The 17191-nt window shown below is 38.5% G+C and overlaps 1 protein-coding gene across 1 annotated transcript; it reads right to left on the reverse strand.

The window, feature by feature from the left end:
• Window positions 1-80: 80 nt before the first annotated feature.
• LOC132139850 (DNA excision repair protein ERCC-6-like) lies at window positions 81-12928 on the reverse strand. Its single transcript, XM_059548501.1, has 5 exons — window positions 12814-12928; window positions 12648-12689; window positions 4775-6488; window positions 1929-3432; window positions 81-920 (listed from the first exon to the last, which is right to left on the reverse strand). The coding sequence occupies exons 1-5, from the start codon at window positions 12855-12857 to the stop codon at window positions 106-108; spliced, it is 4119 nt and encodes a 1372-aa protein (XP_059404484.1). The 5' UTR covers window positions 12858-12928; the 3' UTR covers window positions 81-105.
• Window positions 12929-17191: the final 4263 nt, after the last annotated feature.

Below are 17191 nucleotides of genomic sequence, written 5' to 3' on the forward strand. Positions count from 1 at the left end.
GCAATTTCTTTTTACCATCATACAGAAAAAAATCTGCCAAACATGATACAGATATAATTAAATCTCAAATAGTAAATCTTTTAATAGCTGCATGTTTTAATTTCCCTATTGTCTAAGTTGCCTGTACAAATGGATAATCAATAGCTGGATCTCAGCATCACCAATATTAATGTCTATGGCCTTTAAAAAGAAATCCAGAGCCTCTTGCTTCCTCCCTTCTGCCAAACACTGTTTCCCAGAGAGGACCAGCATCTCATACGTGTTCTCAGAGGGTTTAGAAGCAGTCACATCACTGCTTGTGGAAATAACAGGTAGAATGTGTGTTTCCGGAGGGAATGTTTTAGGGGCACACTGGCCCATCATTTCATTGGAGTCTAGTTCAAATTCAGCAGTGGATTCAAGCAGGGCACTGTGCCATTCTTCTTCCTCCTGGTATCTTCCTGAATCTACACTTTCTTCCATCTCTTCATGAACTTCGGACTCTTCTGAGTTTAAAGTCTCTCCACTGGGTTCCTCTTCTTCCACCACCAACTCATCAGTTTGTGATTCACTGGCTTCAAATATTTGAATGGATTTTGTTTTATCTCCATTTGGTTCCTCTTCTTCCATTGCTGATTCATCTGCATGAGTTTCACTGGCTTCACAGGTCTCATAGGATTTGATTTTGCCTCCACTGGGCTCCTCCTCCTCCATCACAGAGTCATCTGCATGAGTTTCACTGGCTTCGGAGGTCTCATAGGATTCGTTTTTGCCTCCACTGAGCTCCTCCTCCTCCACCTCAGATTCATCTGCATGAGTTTCACTGGCTTCAGAGGTCTCATAGGATTTGATTTTGCCTCCACTGGGCTCCTCCTCCTCCATCACAGAGTCATCTGCATGAGTTTCACTGGCTTCAGAGGTCTCATAGGATTCGGTTTTGCCTCCACTGAGCTCCTCCTCCTCCACCTCAGATTCATCTGCATGAGTTTCACTGGCTTCAGAGGTCTCATAGGATTCGGTTTTGCCTCCACTGAGCTCCTCCTCCTCCACCTCAGATTCATCTGCATGAGTTTCACTGGCTTCAGAGGTCTCATAGGATTCGGTTTTGCCTCCACTGAGCTCCTCCTCCTCCACCTCAGATTCATCTGCATGAGTTTCACTGGCTTCAGAGGTCTCATAGGATTCGTTTTTGCCTCCACTGAGCTCCTCCTTCTCCACCTCAGATTCATCTGCATGAGTTTCACTGGCTTCAGAGGTCTCATAGGATTCGGTTTTGCCTCCACTGGGCTCCTCCTCCTCCATCACAGATTCATATGCATGAGTTTCACTGGCTTCAGAGGTCTCATAGTATTTGGTTTTATCTCCACTGGGCCACTCCTCCTCCATCACAGAGTCATCTGCATTAGTTTTACTGGCTTCAGAGGACTCATAGGATTCGGTTTTGCCTCCGTTGTGCTCCTCCTTCTCCACCACAGATTCATCTGCATGAGATTCACTCGCTTCAGAGGTCTCATAGGATTTGGTTTTGTCTCCACTGGGCTCCTCCTCCTCCACCACAGATTCATCAGCATGAGTTTCACTGGCTTCAGAGGTCTCAAAGGATTCGGTTTTGCCTCCACTGTGCTCCTCCTCCATCACAGATTCATCTGCATGAGTTTCACTGGCTTCAGAGGTCACATAGGATTCGGTTTTGCCTCCACTGGGTTCCTCCTCTTCCACAACAGATTCATCTGCATGAGTTTCACTGGCTTCAGAGATCTCAAAGGATTTGGTTTTGCCTCCACTGTGCTCCTCCTCCATCACAGATTCATCAGCATGAGTTTCACTGGCTTCAGAGGTCTCAAAGGATTTGGTTTTGCCTCCACTGTGCTCCTCCTCTTCCAACACATATTTATCTGCATTAGTTTCACTAGGTTCTGATATCTCATTGAATTTGGTTGTATTTTTACTGGGCTCTTCTGACTCCTCATCAGACTCATTCTCCAGCATGGACACTATGAAGGACCTTCTTGATGCCACAGAAGTGTTCAAGCTGCGCCAGAGTCGGCCACTGTCAGTTAAAGTGGATTTTGGTGTTAAACAACCCAGCTTGTTGAGGCCATCAGCCAATGGGCTGCTTGTTATACATGGCTTCTCTGAATCCTCCTCTTCTTCATCAGTATCAGAAATGATCTGCCTTTTCCTATTCTGAACTGAATGCACAAAGGAGTCTTCTGAAGGTGTATCTGGACCAGAATGGATTCTCAGAAGAGATAAATGCTTGCTGACTTCACAAATGTTAGGATTGAAGATCTCACTGTCGTTGCATTTACTGATTTCACCATTGTTTTGTTTACCATAGTGTCTTCTTTCATGGATGCTTGCTTCTTGCAGCCTTTCTCCACTGACATCCATCTGAAGCTGAAACTCAGGACTCTCCTCTGCTAGTGATTCATCCACATCACAACCTTCCTCTTCTTCAACAGAGAACATATTTGCACTGTCCTCTAGCTGCAAGTTGAAGTTTCCCTGAAGCATTTCTACATCTGCTTTAAAAGACTCTCCCGCTGTGGCATCATGTGGAGATTGAGGTGACGAAAGCATCATTGAATTGGGCTTGTCCACCTGGACCTCTTGGTTATCAAGAGCATCAGATGCTATCGAAAGCTCTTCCAACTTTGGAAAATGGCAAGAAGTACTTGGCAAGTCGTGAACAGATTTTTGTTTCTCTGATGCACCATTATCATACAACACGTCCTCCTCATCTAAACTGTCATCCAGCGTGATCACAGCATCAGCTAGCTTGTCAGCAGCAGGACTAACATTCACGTTTCTTTCTCCACCAGACCAAGGCGACTCAATTTTCACTTGGTCTTCTTCATTTACAATTTGTTCTTCTTCACTTACATCTTCCATCTCTGCATCCTCAACTGTTGGAAAGTTCTGCTCATCTTCCTCTATTTCTGGCTCATCAAAGCAGTCATATGTCAGATCCACAGTCACTGGCTTGTTTTTGGTACATGGAGGGGCTGGGCAGTCTCTTCTAGCAGATTTCAGTTGCCCTGTTTGGCTGAGACAAGCAGGTTCGATGTTCTGGGCCACGTTGTCCATCAGCTGGCAATGCAGTTCTGATTCCACCTGCATGAGCTCTTGTGCTTTCTGGACACGTGTTTGAATGTACTTATGTGACTCTTCATCCTCTGGGTCATCTTCATTAGCTGCCACCTCTTTAGTGAACAAGAGGTCATGATCAGAGATGCCACACATCTCCATGGTGTGAAGGCGAGCGATGTGCTGGTCCAGGCTTGTGTCAGAGCGGCGGTGGTGTGCGTGCATTGCCTGAAGCTGCTGCTGAGTGGTGGACGAGCGTGTGTCTTCGAGATTAAACAGTTCATGCAGCTCCTGCTTACTGAAGTAACGGAAAGGGTTCTCCTTATCGCCGGTTGACTGCCGGATGAGAGACTCTTTAAACACCTGCAGATATAGGATGAAATAAAAATAATTATAACTATAACAAAAACAACAACAAATTATTAATTAATATAATTTTTTTAGTTCAACAGTACTATTACAAAAACAATATATGTCTGTCTTGATTTTGTTTTAATAACAGAAATAATAAATATAAATGGAATTTTAAAATGTATTATTATATTCAAAGTAATTGTGTTCTAAAAAGCAAAAGTGCAAATGTAAAATGGATTGACAGAATCACAACTGAAGTGGACTAAATACAAATTTTTAATTAACAGTTTTAATAGTTCATACTGTATTTAGATTTAAAAAAGTATTATTATTATTTTTTATTATTAACAACCTTAAAGAATGACTACTGGCAAAAACATTCATTTGGAAACATAAGGCATTGCTTGTTATTAGCAGGACCTGAATTTCATTTTGGGAAATGGTGGGTAATTTCCCCTTTAGGTGGCTCTTATGGGGGGAATTTTTTTATTTGAGGAGGGAGTTAGGTTATTTTTTAGACATATTTTTATACTACAACCATCCAACCTAAATGTTTTGTCACCCAGTGTATTTCTGTTTCACAATTTATAGTGTTGATTCATACTTATTTTGTAAGGAAGATACTTAAAATGAACTTTAATTTCAAACTCTGAACTGAATTTATTTTAACTAAAAAAAGAAAAGTAAAAAAGAGTAATAAAATAAGAATAAAAAAATGACAAGCAATGGCAAAAACAAATAAAATAACAAGATACAACTAAAATTAACTATGCTTTATGTTTGCAGGTAGGTATAATGCTCAGGTACAGAAATACACCATAAACTGAATAATTTATTTAACTTTAAAATAACACTATTTAGCCTTCAATGTATGAAAAAATTTTAGTGACAGCAGGTTTATTTAGGTTGCTGTCTCTTTGCACGTATCTGTTACCCATAAGTTTTGTTTCTCTTTACATTAACTTAATAGCCTATTTACCGACAGTGTTTAGTATAAATCGACTGTTTACATGAATACTCATTAAGATGGGCATTTGACGTGTGTCTGTGTGTGTATGCTTTAGGTGTGAGCTCACAGAAAAGGGTCATACGGAGAGTGTGCAAGTACTGAATTGAGCACTTGAATGTTTAGAATTGTAAGACTCAAAAAGCAAGTGCAAATGATACATTCCGCTATTTGTCCTGAGAGACTTTCATGCTGAAATATTTTTGGGAATTACCCATGTAACAAGTGCGGAAACTTTGGGAATAAGTAGAATTATGCACAGTCCCGTGCCGAAATTCAAGCCCTGATTAGTTTGTAGTTTTCGTACATCCTTTTCAATGTGGTTCAAAGTGTTTTTATTTTTACCTGTCTGCGGTAGATTTTCTCCTCCACAGTGCCACAGGTGATGAGTCTATAGATGATGACATTTTTGGTTTGGCCAATTCGGTAGGCACGGTCCACAGCCTGAGCATCTGCTGCAGGGTTCCAGCTGGGGTCAAAGATCACGACACGGTTTGCTGCAGTTAACGTGACGCCAACTCCACCCACCTGAGTTGTGAGAAGAAAGATTGTGTAGCGTTTCTTTGCCTGGAACAACTTGATACGCCTCTCCCTTTCGTCCAGTTTCGTCACTGTGCCATCCAAGCGCAGAATCTGAAAGTTTCTTTTACGCAGGACATATGCTATGATGTCTAACATCTTCCTTGACTGGGAGAAGATCAGGGTCCGATGGCCCTCTTCACGGAGACATTCCATTAGAGATACGAGAAACTGCAGCTTCCCTGACTCTGCAACCAAAGTCTCATCTGAGAGATCGGATGGATGGATAGAGGCATAACTTTGCTCCAGGCCTAATTGAGTCACAGCTCGATTAGACAGGAGTCTGGGATGGTCACAGATCTTTTTTAACTCCACAAGCTCAGACAGTGGCGATCTGTTAGTCGTCCGCAACTCCTTAATATGGTCCAGCGAGGTGAACTGTTTATAAATGTCCTCCTGAATCGAGCTGAGGTACGTCCACACGATGAGATCGTTCTTTCGTGTTAACGATGGCATTTCAATGCCTTTGCCAGCATTTGGACATTTGTTCTCTTGATCTACCTCGTCTTCATAGCCTTCTTCACGTTTATCCTTTTTGTGCTGAACATCTGCTTTGGTCCGCCTGAGAAAATAAGGTTTGATGATGTCAATCAAGTTCTGGGAAATCTTCAGTCCAAGAGCTTTCTCTCCTGGAGTGGCGTCTTTCTCCCTTGCACGTGTGATTGGATTCTCATACTCTGTTTTGAATGTTTTGTAGGTTCCCAGAAGTGACCCCTGGCAAGCAAATTCAAACAGAGCCCACATCTCTTGTAGGTTATTCTGAACTGGAGTGCCCGTCAGTAGCACACGGTGTTGTGCGGGGATAGCACGAGCGCTTTTAGCAGTTTTAGTGGATGGGGTTTTGATTTTATGGGCCTCGTCCAGGATGATGTAGTCCCATTCGAACTTACATTGGTCATATGATGCAAGCTGCTCATAGTTGTTGATGAGCATCTGGTAGGTGGTAATGATGACTCCTCCTCTGCGCTGGATTTGCTCCAGGTTCCTGTTTCGCTCAGCTTTCTTGGTACCGTGAAACTCTTTCACCCTCATGCCAGGAGACCACTTGTTGAACTCATGTACCCAGTTCTGTATGAGTGAGGTAGGCATGACTAACAGGGTATGATTGGCCAACTCTGCATCATACATCCCTGACAAAAATGAAATGACCTGAATGGTCTTGCCAAGGCCCATGTCGTCAGCCAGGATTCCTCCTTTCCTTCCGTCACGGTGGAGACTGTACAGGAAAGCCACACCCTCTTTCTGATGGTCATAAAGTTTATTGTGAAGCACTTTATAAAGCTTCAATCCACTATCATTCACATCCACAAATTCCTCCTCTTCCTCCTCTTCCTCCATATCTCTCTGAATGCGATCCTGTATGGCCTGGATCCGTTTCTTCAGCTTGTCACTCGGCTGCAGCTGGTAAGCCAGTTGAAAAAGCTTAAGGGCGTGAGGCAGATCATCACGCTTGACAGCCTCCTTCCCTTCCTGTCGATACCTGCAAAAATAATAAAAACGGTTACACAGGAACAACAACAAAAATTACACCCACATACTAATATCAGTTAAACCACATTAAAACACTTTTGTTTTTGGTCAAACACAAAGAAGATGAACTATACATGTGTAAACAGACATTAATCTTTTTTCCCAACAACCAGATGTTGTAGAAAAAAATGTTTGTGTTTTTTTTTTTTTACATCGTGTCAGGGCAAGTAGTCAGACGTTTTTTAATTTAAATTTACACATTTCATTATATACAATATTTATTGGCTAAAACAATATTTTTGTATTAGCTTATGCATTTTAGCTGATTCATAATCACTTTGCAAAAATTTTTTTACAATAAATTCTATTGTTATAGCCTACCCCAAATAATGTAACAGCCAGGATGCATATAAGAGAGAGGTGTGACCAAAATAAAAAAGATTGTACATTGCACATTTGCATTCCCACATGGTTGATAGCTGTTAATGCACAATCATTGTTTTAGATCAACAAACTGTAATATTGTATTTCCACTCAAAACGAAAGCTTAAATCTAGGCAATGTAGGCCTACTTACATGCCGAAATAAAGCGTGCTGATTTTAAGTTTGAAAATGACTTTAAAAAAATAAAAAGTTAAGATCAGCATTGTATTTTTAAGTGCACTATAAAATAACTATATTTTTTTATACTCAATTTATTTTTAAATATAATAGTATTATCACACTGATTAAAATACAAAATAAATAAATGCAATAATATTACGTCTATTAATAATTATTTTATTTTTATAGTTATAGTTAATAAGTCACGCTATCTGCAGTGTGAGTACCAAACCAAATCTCCAGGTGCTCATATGAGAACTATACCAAAAAACTTATGTACACCCCTGGTAACAAAATATCCTGCTATTGTCTTTGAACTGTATCTTTTTATTATGACAAATTAAGGATGAAATATATAATTATTTTCTGTAGCCAAAACTTTAAGCAAACATTTTATGAGATATTTTCACTAGACTAAAAAATAAAAAGAATAAAAACGTAGGTGTTATACCCCTTATTTAATTTTCAATCCCAGTATCATCGATACCAACATCTCCGTACATCTAAACTAAATTGGTCTTTTAAATTATTAAATATATATATATATATTTACATTTCATTTCATTGCACTGTCAGAAGTAAAATGTAAAAAAAAAATGCATGCTTAAGGATAGATATTAAGGTACAAATTTGTACTTTTGAGGTTACATCTTGAAAAATAAAATAATGTTCCTGTAGTGGTAAATTTGTGGTTACTGATTTTTCATGGCCGATTCCGATACCGATTTTTTACAAGCAAACTGGCCGATTCCGATGCCGTTTTTTTTTCTCTCTTTAAGCAACAAACAAGAAAGAAGGAAAGTGTGCATAAACAAAATGTTTATTTGGTATTTAATAGGCCAAACTGGCTTTTGGCTATTGAAAACAATATCCTCAACCATCTGAAATTAACGGCAGTATCTACACAATAAGCAGATTACATTTAATACAAAACATAGATGGTACAGACATCAGCATTTAGCTTTTGTATTTGAATTGGGTTGAAACTACATATCTAGCCTTGTGTAAACTGATGTGAATTAAAGGCAATAACTGCATAGTTCTACAATCCACACAACACAACCAACACACATTCAATAAGATGGTTCTTAATCAGCATTCAGTATTTTAGTTTTTAAATTTGGTTTAAAAAAACAAAAGTTCTTTACCAGTAAAACTAAATAAGTATGCTAAATACATTTTTCCAAAATGTTAAAATCAAACAATGTTGGTGCGAATAAAACAAAGATGCAAAGTGTTTCATTCATCCAATTAAAAAAAATTAGGGTAATGACTCACATATTTTTTTACTTGAGCCAATGAAAAATTAATACCTATTGTCTCAAGTTATTGTGAATCATTACCCTACATTTTTTTTAATTACACTTTTTGTCAGTTTAGTCCGTTTCGTTTCTCATCCAACACGCGAGAAGCTGAGCTGAACATCCCTTCACAGGGCACGGACAGGTACAGGACGCTCGCGCAGCTTCAGTGAGCAGGAAAGGCTCTTATTTGTGCGCCAGTACACCAACGGCTGATCGCTTCCTGTTATCTGTGCCTCGGACGTGCAGCTCTGCACTTCCAGTGCTGAACGGCTGCCGGTGTCCTGCGCACAGATTTCGAAATACTTCCACACAAATGACATAGCGAATGATTCAGGGGCGTAGCCATCTTTTCAGAAGTGAGGGGGACAGAAATTATATATATATATATAGCCTACCAATCAACAGTTTTTGAGCAGTAAGATTTTTTATGTTTTTAAAGAAGTATCTTCTGGTTACCAAGCCTGCATTTATTAGATTCAAAGTACAGCAAAAACAGTAATATTGTGAAATATTTTTATATTTAAAATAACCTTTTTCCCTATTTGAATATATTTTTTAAATTTAATTTATTCCTGTGATCAAAGCTGTGTTTTCAGCAACATTACTCCATTCCTGCCGTACCCAGTTTACTCGTCCTCCGAGTTCCTGTTCCTGTTCCCTTTCCTGTTCCTTCTTTGTTTGTTTGTTTGGATTGATTTCTGGTTTTGACCCTGGCTTGTTGGATTACGATTTGGATTACCCCAATAAAGAAAAAATATACCTGCAATTGGATCTCTCTCTCCCTGTGTTTCACTGGGTCACGATCGTCACAAAACCTCTATGCGAACACACTTGACCGAAAAAGTGCGGGGGACGAATTTCTGTGATATTTAAAGTGGGGGGGGGGGGGGGGGGGGTGTCATCTATGCCCCTGGAATGATTACCTTACTGTCTATGATGATTACAACGAAGTCTGTGCATGTGGACATTCGGAAAATTTGGCCGAAAAAAAGAACAAAAACCGTCCGGTTCCGATTTATGGCCGGTCAACCTGTGCATCCCTAGCAAGGCCGCATTAATGCACGGGCTTACCTGGGCTGAAGCCCAGGGGCCTCCCAAGTTCAGGGGCCTCCCATGTTCAGGTTCATGGTAAGCTGAAAAGGTCATATTGTTTTAACTTGTCAGATTTTGTCGCTGTATGTCGCTAGTCGCTTGTGGACGTTGCTAGTGCTGTCGCTCTAATGTTATTGTTATGGTGCGTTCACACGAAACGCGAATAGAGCGTCTGGCGCGAGTGATTTCATTGTAAAGTCAATGCAAAGACGCGTTTACGCGCGTCTAGAGGTCCCGCGCCGCGCTCTACGCCTCATTCGCGCCGCGGGAATTTGACGCGTCTTTGCATTGACTTAACATTGAAATCACTCGCGCCTGACGCGCTATTCGCGTCCGGTCTGAACGCACCTTTCAGTGCGTGTCCTGTCCACTACAGCGGCAAAAGTCCGCTCAGTGCGCATGGCATCGCTGTAACGTCTCCGCTTTGGGGTGTGTCTGTTGCGAGTGTGTTTAATCTAAGTTTTTTTTTCAACACACGGACAGTATAATCATCGGCGATGCACGCGATTACATTAGACAAGCTTTGTTTCCAAATGCACCAAGCAATGATCCTTTCAATTTTATAAACGTTTATAAACCCAGCCAATATAATCACAATAAACACATCCAAAATAAAATCTTGTATATAACAACTGCAAAGCGTCTAATTTGTAATCAAAATGATTTACGCCCTAAATCCAGCATAAACTCACTGAGACTGTCGATAGTTTCTTTTCCATGCATCATTTTTTATATCCATGTTTGTGGTTAGTTACAGTCAAATAATATAAAACAGTGAAATCGCCCTAAAACTCTTCTGTCTTGCCTGCACTGCACTCGAGACGGTGATGGGAGCTGACTGAGCTCCACTGAAAGGCTAATTTCCTATTGTTTGTCGCTCGCGAAAATCACTTCTCATTTGCATAAAGTTGAAATTTAGTTGCTGTGTGTGGTTGTTAAATAAAGTGTCTTGTGTTTATGTGCTCAGTGATATGTTAATAACAATGTTAAAATTGAAAAAAAAAACATAAAAAAACTCACTGTGGTAGGTCTTGAAAGAAACTAATGCATTCTGTGATGTAGATTACCTAGATATTACACTTTTTTAAAATGAGAGTCTATAAATCGATGGGATGGGGGGCCTACAAAACCTCTCAGCCCCGGGGCCTAACATTAGGTTAAGGCGGCTCTGATCCTTAGTTACTGTAGTAAAAGCATGGTTAATTTTTTTTGTAAAAGCTGGCAGGCTATTGTAGCCCTTAAGGTGAAAATTTTGCACATTTGTTTAAGGATAGATTTATTAACAGCAATTACAGAACATAACACAAATTAACTTTTAACAACCAGTTTAAGTAAAGCCTAATTAAAATAAATATAACATGTACACTATACTGTTCAAAAGTTTGGGATCAGACTCAGCATATTAATATTTTATGTTTTTGAAAGAAGTGTCTAATCATGCTAATGAAGGCAGCACTTATTTAAAAAAAAAAAACATACATTTTGTCAAATATAACAATTAGAATTAACTATTTTCTACACTGTAAAAAATGAATCATGGGTCTTGTAATTTTCATCAAAAGAATTAAGGTGGTAATTAAAAATAATGTGTGGATTTCATTAAAGAAATTGTGATTCAGTGTTGTATAGAAAATAATGAGGACTTTTTACTAATAAAACCAAGAGATGCGTTTTCCTCATTTTGTTTTAGGAGACTTAAGCAGTTTTGGGGCTTGAATTGGGGGACTGATTAAACTAAAATAATTAAGGAAAGAAGGCTGCCAATTTAATTTAAGTGAATTAGCTCAATTTTGCAGTTTTATTTTAGAGGTGATTGTTAGTTCCCAGCATGCTTTGCATATGGCTGGATATGGAGAGTAAATTTTGAAATTAAATGCTACTTTATGTTTTTGAGTGAAGGGAGGCATGTATTAATGTTTAATGTTCAGTTACATTTGACTTTTGTAAGAGTTTCTGTAACATCGAAGTTTCCATTGCACAGTGCAATCGTTACCACTGTGCTGAAGAGTAGAGCTTGTAGTTATGGATACAATTCTAAGGCATTAAACCTTGTTTAATGAGCAGTAGCCTTGCTAGTGCTAGTGCAGTACTTTCCAGTATTTCTCAAGTATTTTCCTATTTGAGCTGATTGGTTGTATACAGTCTTGTAAATGTATAAAATAACAAAATACAAACAGATCTCATTTAAAATCACAGACTTTTGAGAATAAACTTAAAATAAATGAGCACATTTCCCTAATTATATTAAATTTATTGTGCCATAGACTAAATAATTTAGGAATTTTTACTTAATTTATTTGGGTAAATTTCACAAAAAAAACAACCTTAAAATCTACTCAAATATAATACGTGTAATATTGTTACCATAATTTTTTTAAGCAGATAGCATGTAATATTTTTTAAAGTGTATTTTAATATATTTGAAAATTTTAATTTAAAATGCACCTGTTATCAAAGCTGAATTCAGCATCATCTCCAATCTTCAGCGTCACATGATCCTTCAGAAATCATGCTAATATGCTGATTTGCTTCTCAATATATATATATATATATATATATATATATATATATATATATATATATATATATATATATATATATATATATAGTTTATTGTGAAATAATTTGATACGCATTGATCTGGCTTAAGCTGATTTCCAAAATCCTGGTCGCAGACGACAAGATCTACTGATGCTTCTGAAGCCCTTTTTGAACACACACTGAGAGCTAAACATCAGCAGCAACGCTGTCTGTGTTTTGTTACGTCTTTCAGCTTTTGCGTATGTTCCGATGAGAAATAGTTCTATCCTACTTCTATCCTATATAAGTTATTCGCTAATATAGTCTATTTTCCCACTCAATCAAATTAATGGTTAAAATGCACTTTATAATCGATATTTTAATTTGAGGATCGATACAACATCAATATACCTCAATAACGTCAAAGTATTGATACTTCAGGATCGATCCATGGCTACTTTCCCAGTAAAAGATGAAAATGTACAAAAGCATTCTGAAAAAGTATCAAATATTTACGGCTACGTTAAAAACAAATGTTGTTATTGTGAGCGAGGTATTCAACCATGCATGCCATTACGTCAATGTAGACAGTAAAATACATATCCCGGCGGGTTACACTGTAACCTGAGAATAATCTGCATATTTTTTACCTGTTGTATTTGTCCATCTTCTTTGTGTCTATAGACAGACAACTGCAATAGAAAAAACACACACATGTTCTCAACACGCAATGAGAGTTTTATGTGTGGAATCAAAGTTCAAAGGGTTATTAATAAAAACTGTCAGAAGCACAAATGCGATTATTTGGTCACATACCTTTCTAACTTGTCCGTGATTTCTTCAACTTTATTGCTCGGCATATTTGCGTTGATTTTTTAGGGACTTTCATTTAACGGCATATGTATCTATCAGTCTACAGTCTCTAGTCTCCACCTCGACTGCGGTGCGAAAGGGGATTTTAACAAACGTTTTGTTGTTCGCGCGCAGTTCTCACCCAATCACTCGCTGCGCTACCGCTCATGCGCTGTGTTACCGTGGTTAGGGGAACTTCTGCATGCCTGGGGAGGTACCACATCTGGTTAACATAACAACGCACAAAAACACTCGGAAAACTACATCAGCCGATACAAATGGAAATCTTTTCATAGTTGAAAAAAACATGTTCGTCACTGTAAACTGTTAGGACTGTAGTAAATTTCTAACTTGTTCATAACGCCGTATTATTAAAACTCTACAAAACTCCTGTAACAACCCCTGCTATATGGTGTTAAACTGCAGGTGCTACTGATGCGTTCATACATTGATCAGATTAATCAAGTTGATCAAAACTGTCGAGATTTTGGAACTGGCTTCTGACTTTGTAGACCTAAATTTATAAGCTTGCTTCCTCCAGTTTCTAAAAGTAAAGGATTGGCCAGCAAATGTTGAGATTACTGGTTTTCTCATGACGCTTGGAAATTTTTTTAGTTATTCACTTATCTAAGGAATTGCAGGAATGGTTTAGTCATAAACTTCCTTATGTATGTGTGCGTGTGCGTGTGTGTTTTTAATATATGCCTTGTAATACAGCAGGGCTTGGTTAGCAGAGATTTGGACGCACTCAGGTAACTTCATGGTCTTCTTTTCTCTGTTAATAACATCTTAAATGGTAGCACAGTCTTAACTGATAGCACTAACAGTGGTCAAGGTGAGGATGATTATAGGACATAACCCTTGAATTTTCAATAAGATAAATTGTTTTGAGAAAGGATACCCTTTGTATGTGAATGTGCATGTAAGTGTTTCTTAATCAATAGCTCTTAAAACTATTTAACTGATATGTCTACCTCACGTTTGAGGTTACTTTGATGGGGAATAAATCTATCAAAAGGAAGAGATGAGAGAGCAATCTTTCTATAGCTGTACTGCCCCATCTCTGTGCCTGCTGTTGCCATGGGGTGTTTGGGAATTTCCATTTTTTTTTAGTGACAGCAGCAGTTTGTAAACTGTAAGTTTGTAAAGTTCCCAAACTTCAGTCAGTTACACAGAAGGGTGCTTGTCAGTCATCAGATAATAGGGTCAAACAAGCAACCAAGTAAGTATTTAAAATCATGTGTTACTGTACGGTTGGTTGATATGTCTGTAGAGGACATCATGTAACATATATATTGGCATATGTCTATATATATTATAGAGATGCTTAAATATAATTTTTTATATTTTATTATTTTGTAAACTTATGAAATGTATCCAAGATACTAAAAAAGTTAAAGTAATGTTTATTATTAAACTAATAGAAATAACTCTCTGAATGTAAATCAAATTTTACCATGGACTGACAGCTCAACTGTAAGGTAGAGTTTTATATAAAACATAAATAAAAATAAAATAGTGCTTGAGGCTATCTATTAGATCTATTAATAGTCTACTAATAAGATTACTAATTTTTTTTTCATAAGCTCCTTTTAGGGGTGAAAGTTAAAGGGTTAAGCAGTTAAGTAGATGTTCAAGTGTTTACACCAAATATTTATTCCACCAATTATTTATTTGACCAGATATTTATTTGACCAATAACTGCTATAAAATACACATGTATTCCACTAATATCCACATAACAGAATGAGTGTCTATTTCTTCATGTGTATATAGCTTTGGTGAAGCCAGATCATGTGTACTTTTTAATGTGTATGTTTTTGCACTCCAGCTGGATTGACAAAAATAACTTTTCTGAAAGGACTATTGTTAGTATTGCTACTTCTGATATCTTTAGAAGTTGTGTGTTTCTTAAATGAATAGTTCACCTTCAGGTGCTGTCCCCATTTAAAAAGCACACACTATTCAAGTCAATAGGGACCAGTAACTGAAGGTGAACTATTAATTTAATGTCTGAGCTGGGAAGTTTTAGAAATGCTGTGCATCAGGTTTAGTGACTTTATTCAGGTTTGTTACAGTAAATCAGTTTGAGGCAGAAGAGATACAGGTGCTTCTCAATCAATTTGAATGTCAACTCAAATTGTGAAACTCATGTATTAAATAAATTCAATGCACGCAGACTTTGGTACTTTTAATTGTGATGATTTTGGCTCACATTTAACAAAAATCCACTGTGACGAGTGGGGCGGACCCGAGAGTGGAGCGAGGCCGGTGGAGTGATTGGAAATGAGCGACACCTGCTCAACTCACCGGTCTCACGTCCCACGGAGGAGATTGGAAGGATACAAAAGAGGAGTGACGACAGTGAAGGACAAGAGAGGACCAGGCCTGGGTTTTATTTTGTGTTTGGTTTTTATTTGTGCGCAGCAGTCGTCCGCGAGGGGCTGTCCCGTGGTTTTGTGTTTATTTTATTATTAAAGTCTTTGGTTGACTGTCCGCCGGTTCCCGCCTCCTTCTTTCCGAGATTGTGAAGTTTGTACTGTGTTACACCCACCAATTCATGATCTCAACAAATTAGAATACTTCATAAAACCGAGCGCCAACCTCCCGCTCTCTCTCGTGAGGCCAATAAGAAAGTGACTAAAACTGCAATTCATCGACTGGCCGCTTGAGGCTGGCTGCAAAAGGGAGTCAGTTCCATAGACTCCCCATGTTAAAATGCCCAACTTTACAGCAGGAAAAAACATGTTTACAGCCTGGTTCAAAAAATGATTTTGGTCTAAATAGCTAATTTTGCCCTTCATGACAACTGTGACGGTGGTGAATTTTTTTATAACTCATCCGTTTAAATTATATTAAGACTTAAAGTTCTGCATAATTAAGGGCGTAGCCACTTTAGTGACAGGTGGATTGCCGCTGCTGACACTGCCGTCGTGCTAGGTGGGTGTAGCTTCAGCAACTAGCTCCCGCCTTTTTGCCCATTTTTGATTGTCCGGGAGAGTTGCGCGGTGACGCGCTGCCAAGATGGCGACGGCCCGCTCTACACACTTTAGGCTTCAAAAACACACTTCAGGAGACTACGGGTGACGTCACGGACACTACGTCCATGTTTTTATACAGTCTATGCATAAAACCAATTAAAAAAACATTTAGTGAATTGTTGGCCTTCTGGAAAGTAGGTTAATTTACTGTACATGTACTCAATACTTGGTAGGGGCTCCTTTTGCTTTAATTACTGCCTCAATTCAGCGGGGCATTGAGGTGATCAGTTTGTGGCACTGCTGAGGTGGTATGGAAACCCAGGTTTCTTTGACAGTAGCCTTCAGCTCATCTGCATTGTTTGGTCTCTTGTTTCTTGACAATACACCATAGATTCTCTATGGGGTTCAGGTCTGGTGAGTTTGCTGACCAGTCAAGCACACCAACACCATGGTCATTTAACCAACTTTTGGAGCTTTTGGCAGTGTGGGCAGGTGCCAAATCCTGCTTTAAAATTAAATTAGCATCTTCAAAAAGCTGGTCAGCAGAATTGAAGCTAAATGTCTTGGTAAATGGGTGCAGTGACTTTGGTTTTCAAAAAACTCAATGGACCAGCATCAGCAGATGACATTGCACCCCAAATCATCACAGACAGACAATTTAACACTGGACTTCAAGAAACTTGGGCTATGAGCTTCTCCACCCTTCCTCCAGACTCTAGGAACATGGCTTCCAAATGAAATACAAAACTTGCTATCATCTGAAAAAAGTACTTTGGACCAATGGCAACAGTCCATTTCTTCTTCTCCTTAGCCCAGGTAAAATGCCTCTGACGTTGTCTGTGGTTCAGAAGTGGCTTTACAAGAGGAATACGACAACTGTAGCCAAATTCCTTGACTTATGTGTGTGGTGGCTCTTGATGCCTTGACCCCAGCCTCAGTCCATTCCTTATGAAATTCTCAAAAATTCTAGAATCGATTTTGCTTGACAATCTTCATAAGGCTGCGGTCCTCTCGGTTGATTATGCATCTTTTTCTTCCACACTTTTTTGTTCCACTCAACTTTCTGTTAATATGCTTGGATACATCACTCTTTGAACTTCCTCATTTTAGCTGATTGGAATGTCATTATATTTTAATTTGTTAAGATCGTGAATTGGTGGGTTTTTGTTCAATGTGAGCCAAGTCATCACAATTTAAAAAACCAAAGACTTGCATTGAATTTATTTAATACATGATTTTCACAATTTGAGTTTAGTTACTGAAATAAAACTTTTCACATAAGGTCACAGCCTTACATCAGGGTTGGCAAGATCATTGTTGTAGACAAATCATTTTTTGATCCCAAAACTATTTAGAATTAT

The sequence above is a fragment of the Carassius carassius genome, chromosome 4 (assembly GCF_963082965.1).
Source record: "Carassius carassius chromosome 4, fCarCar2.1, whole genome shotgun sequence".
Taxonomy (NCBI): domain Eukaryota; kingdom Metazoa; phylum Chordata; class Actinopteri; order Cypriniformes; family Cyprinidae; genus Carassius; species Carassius carassius.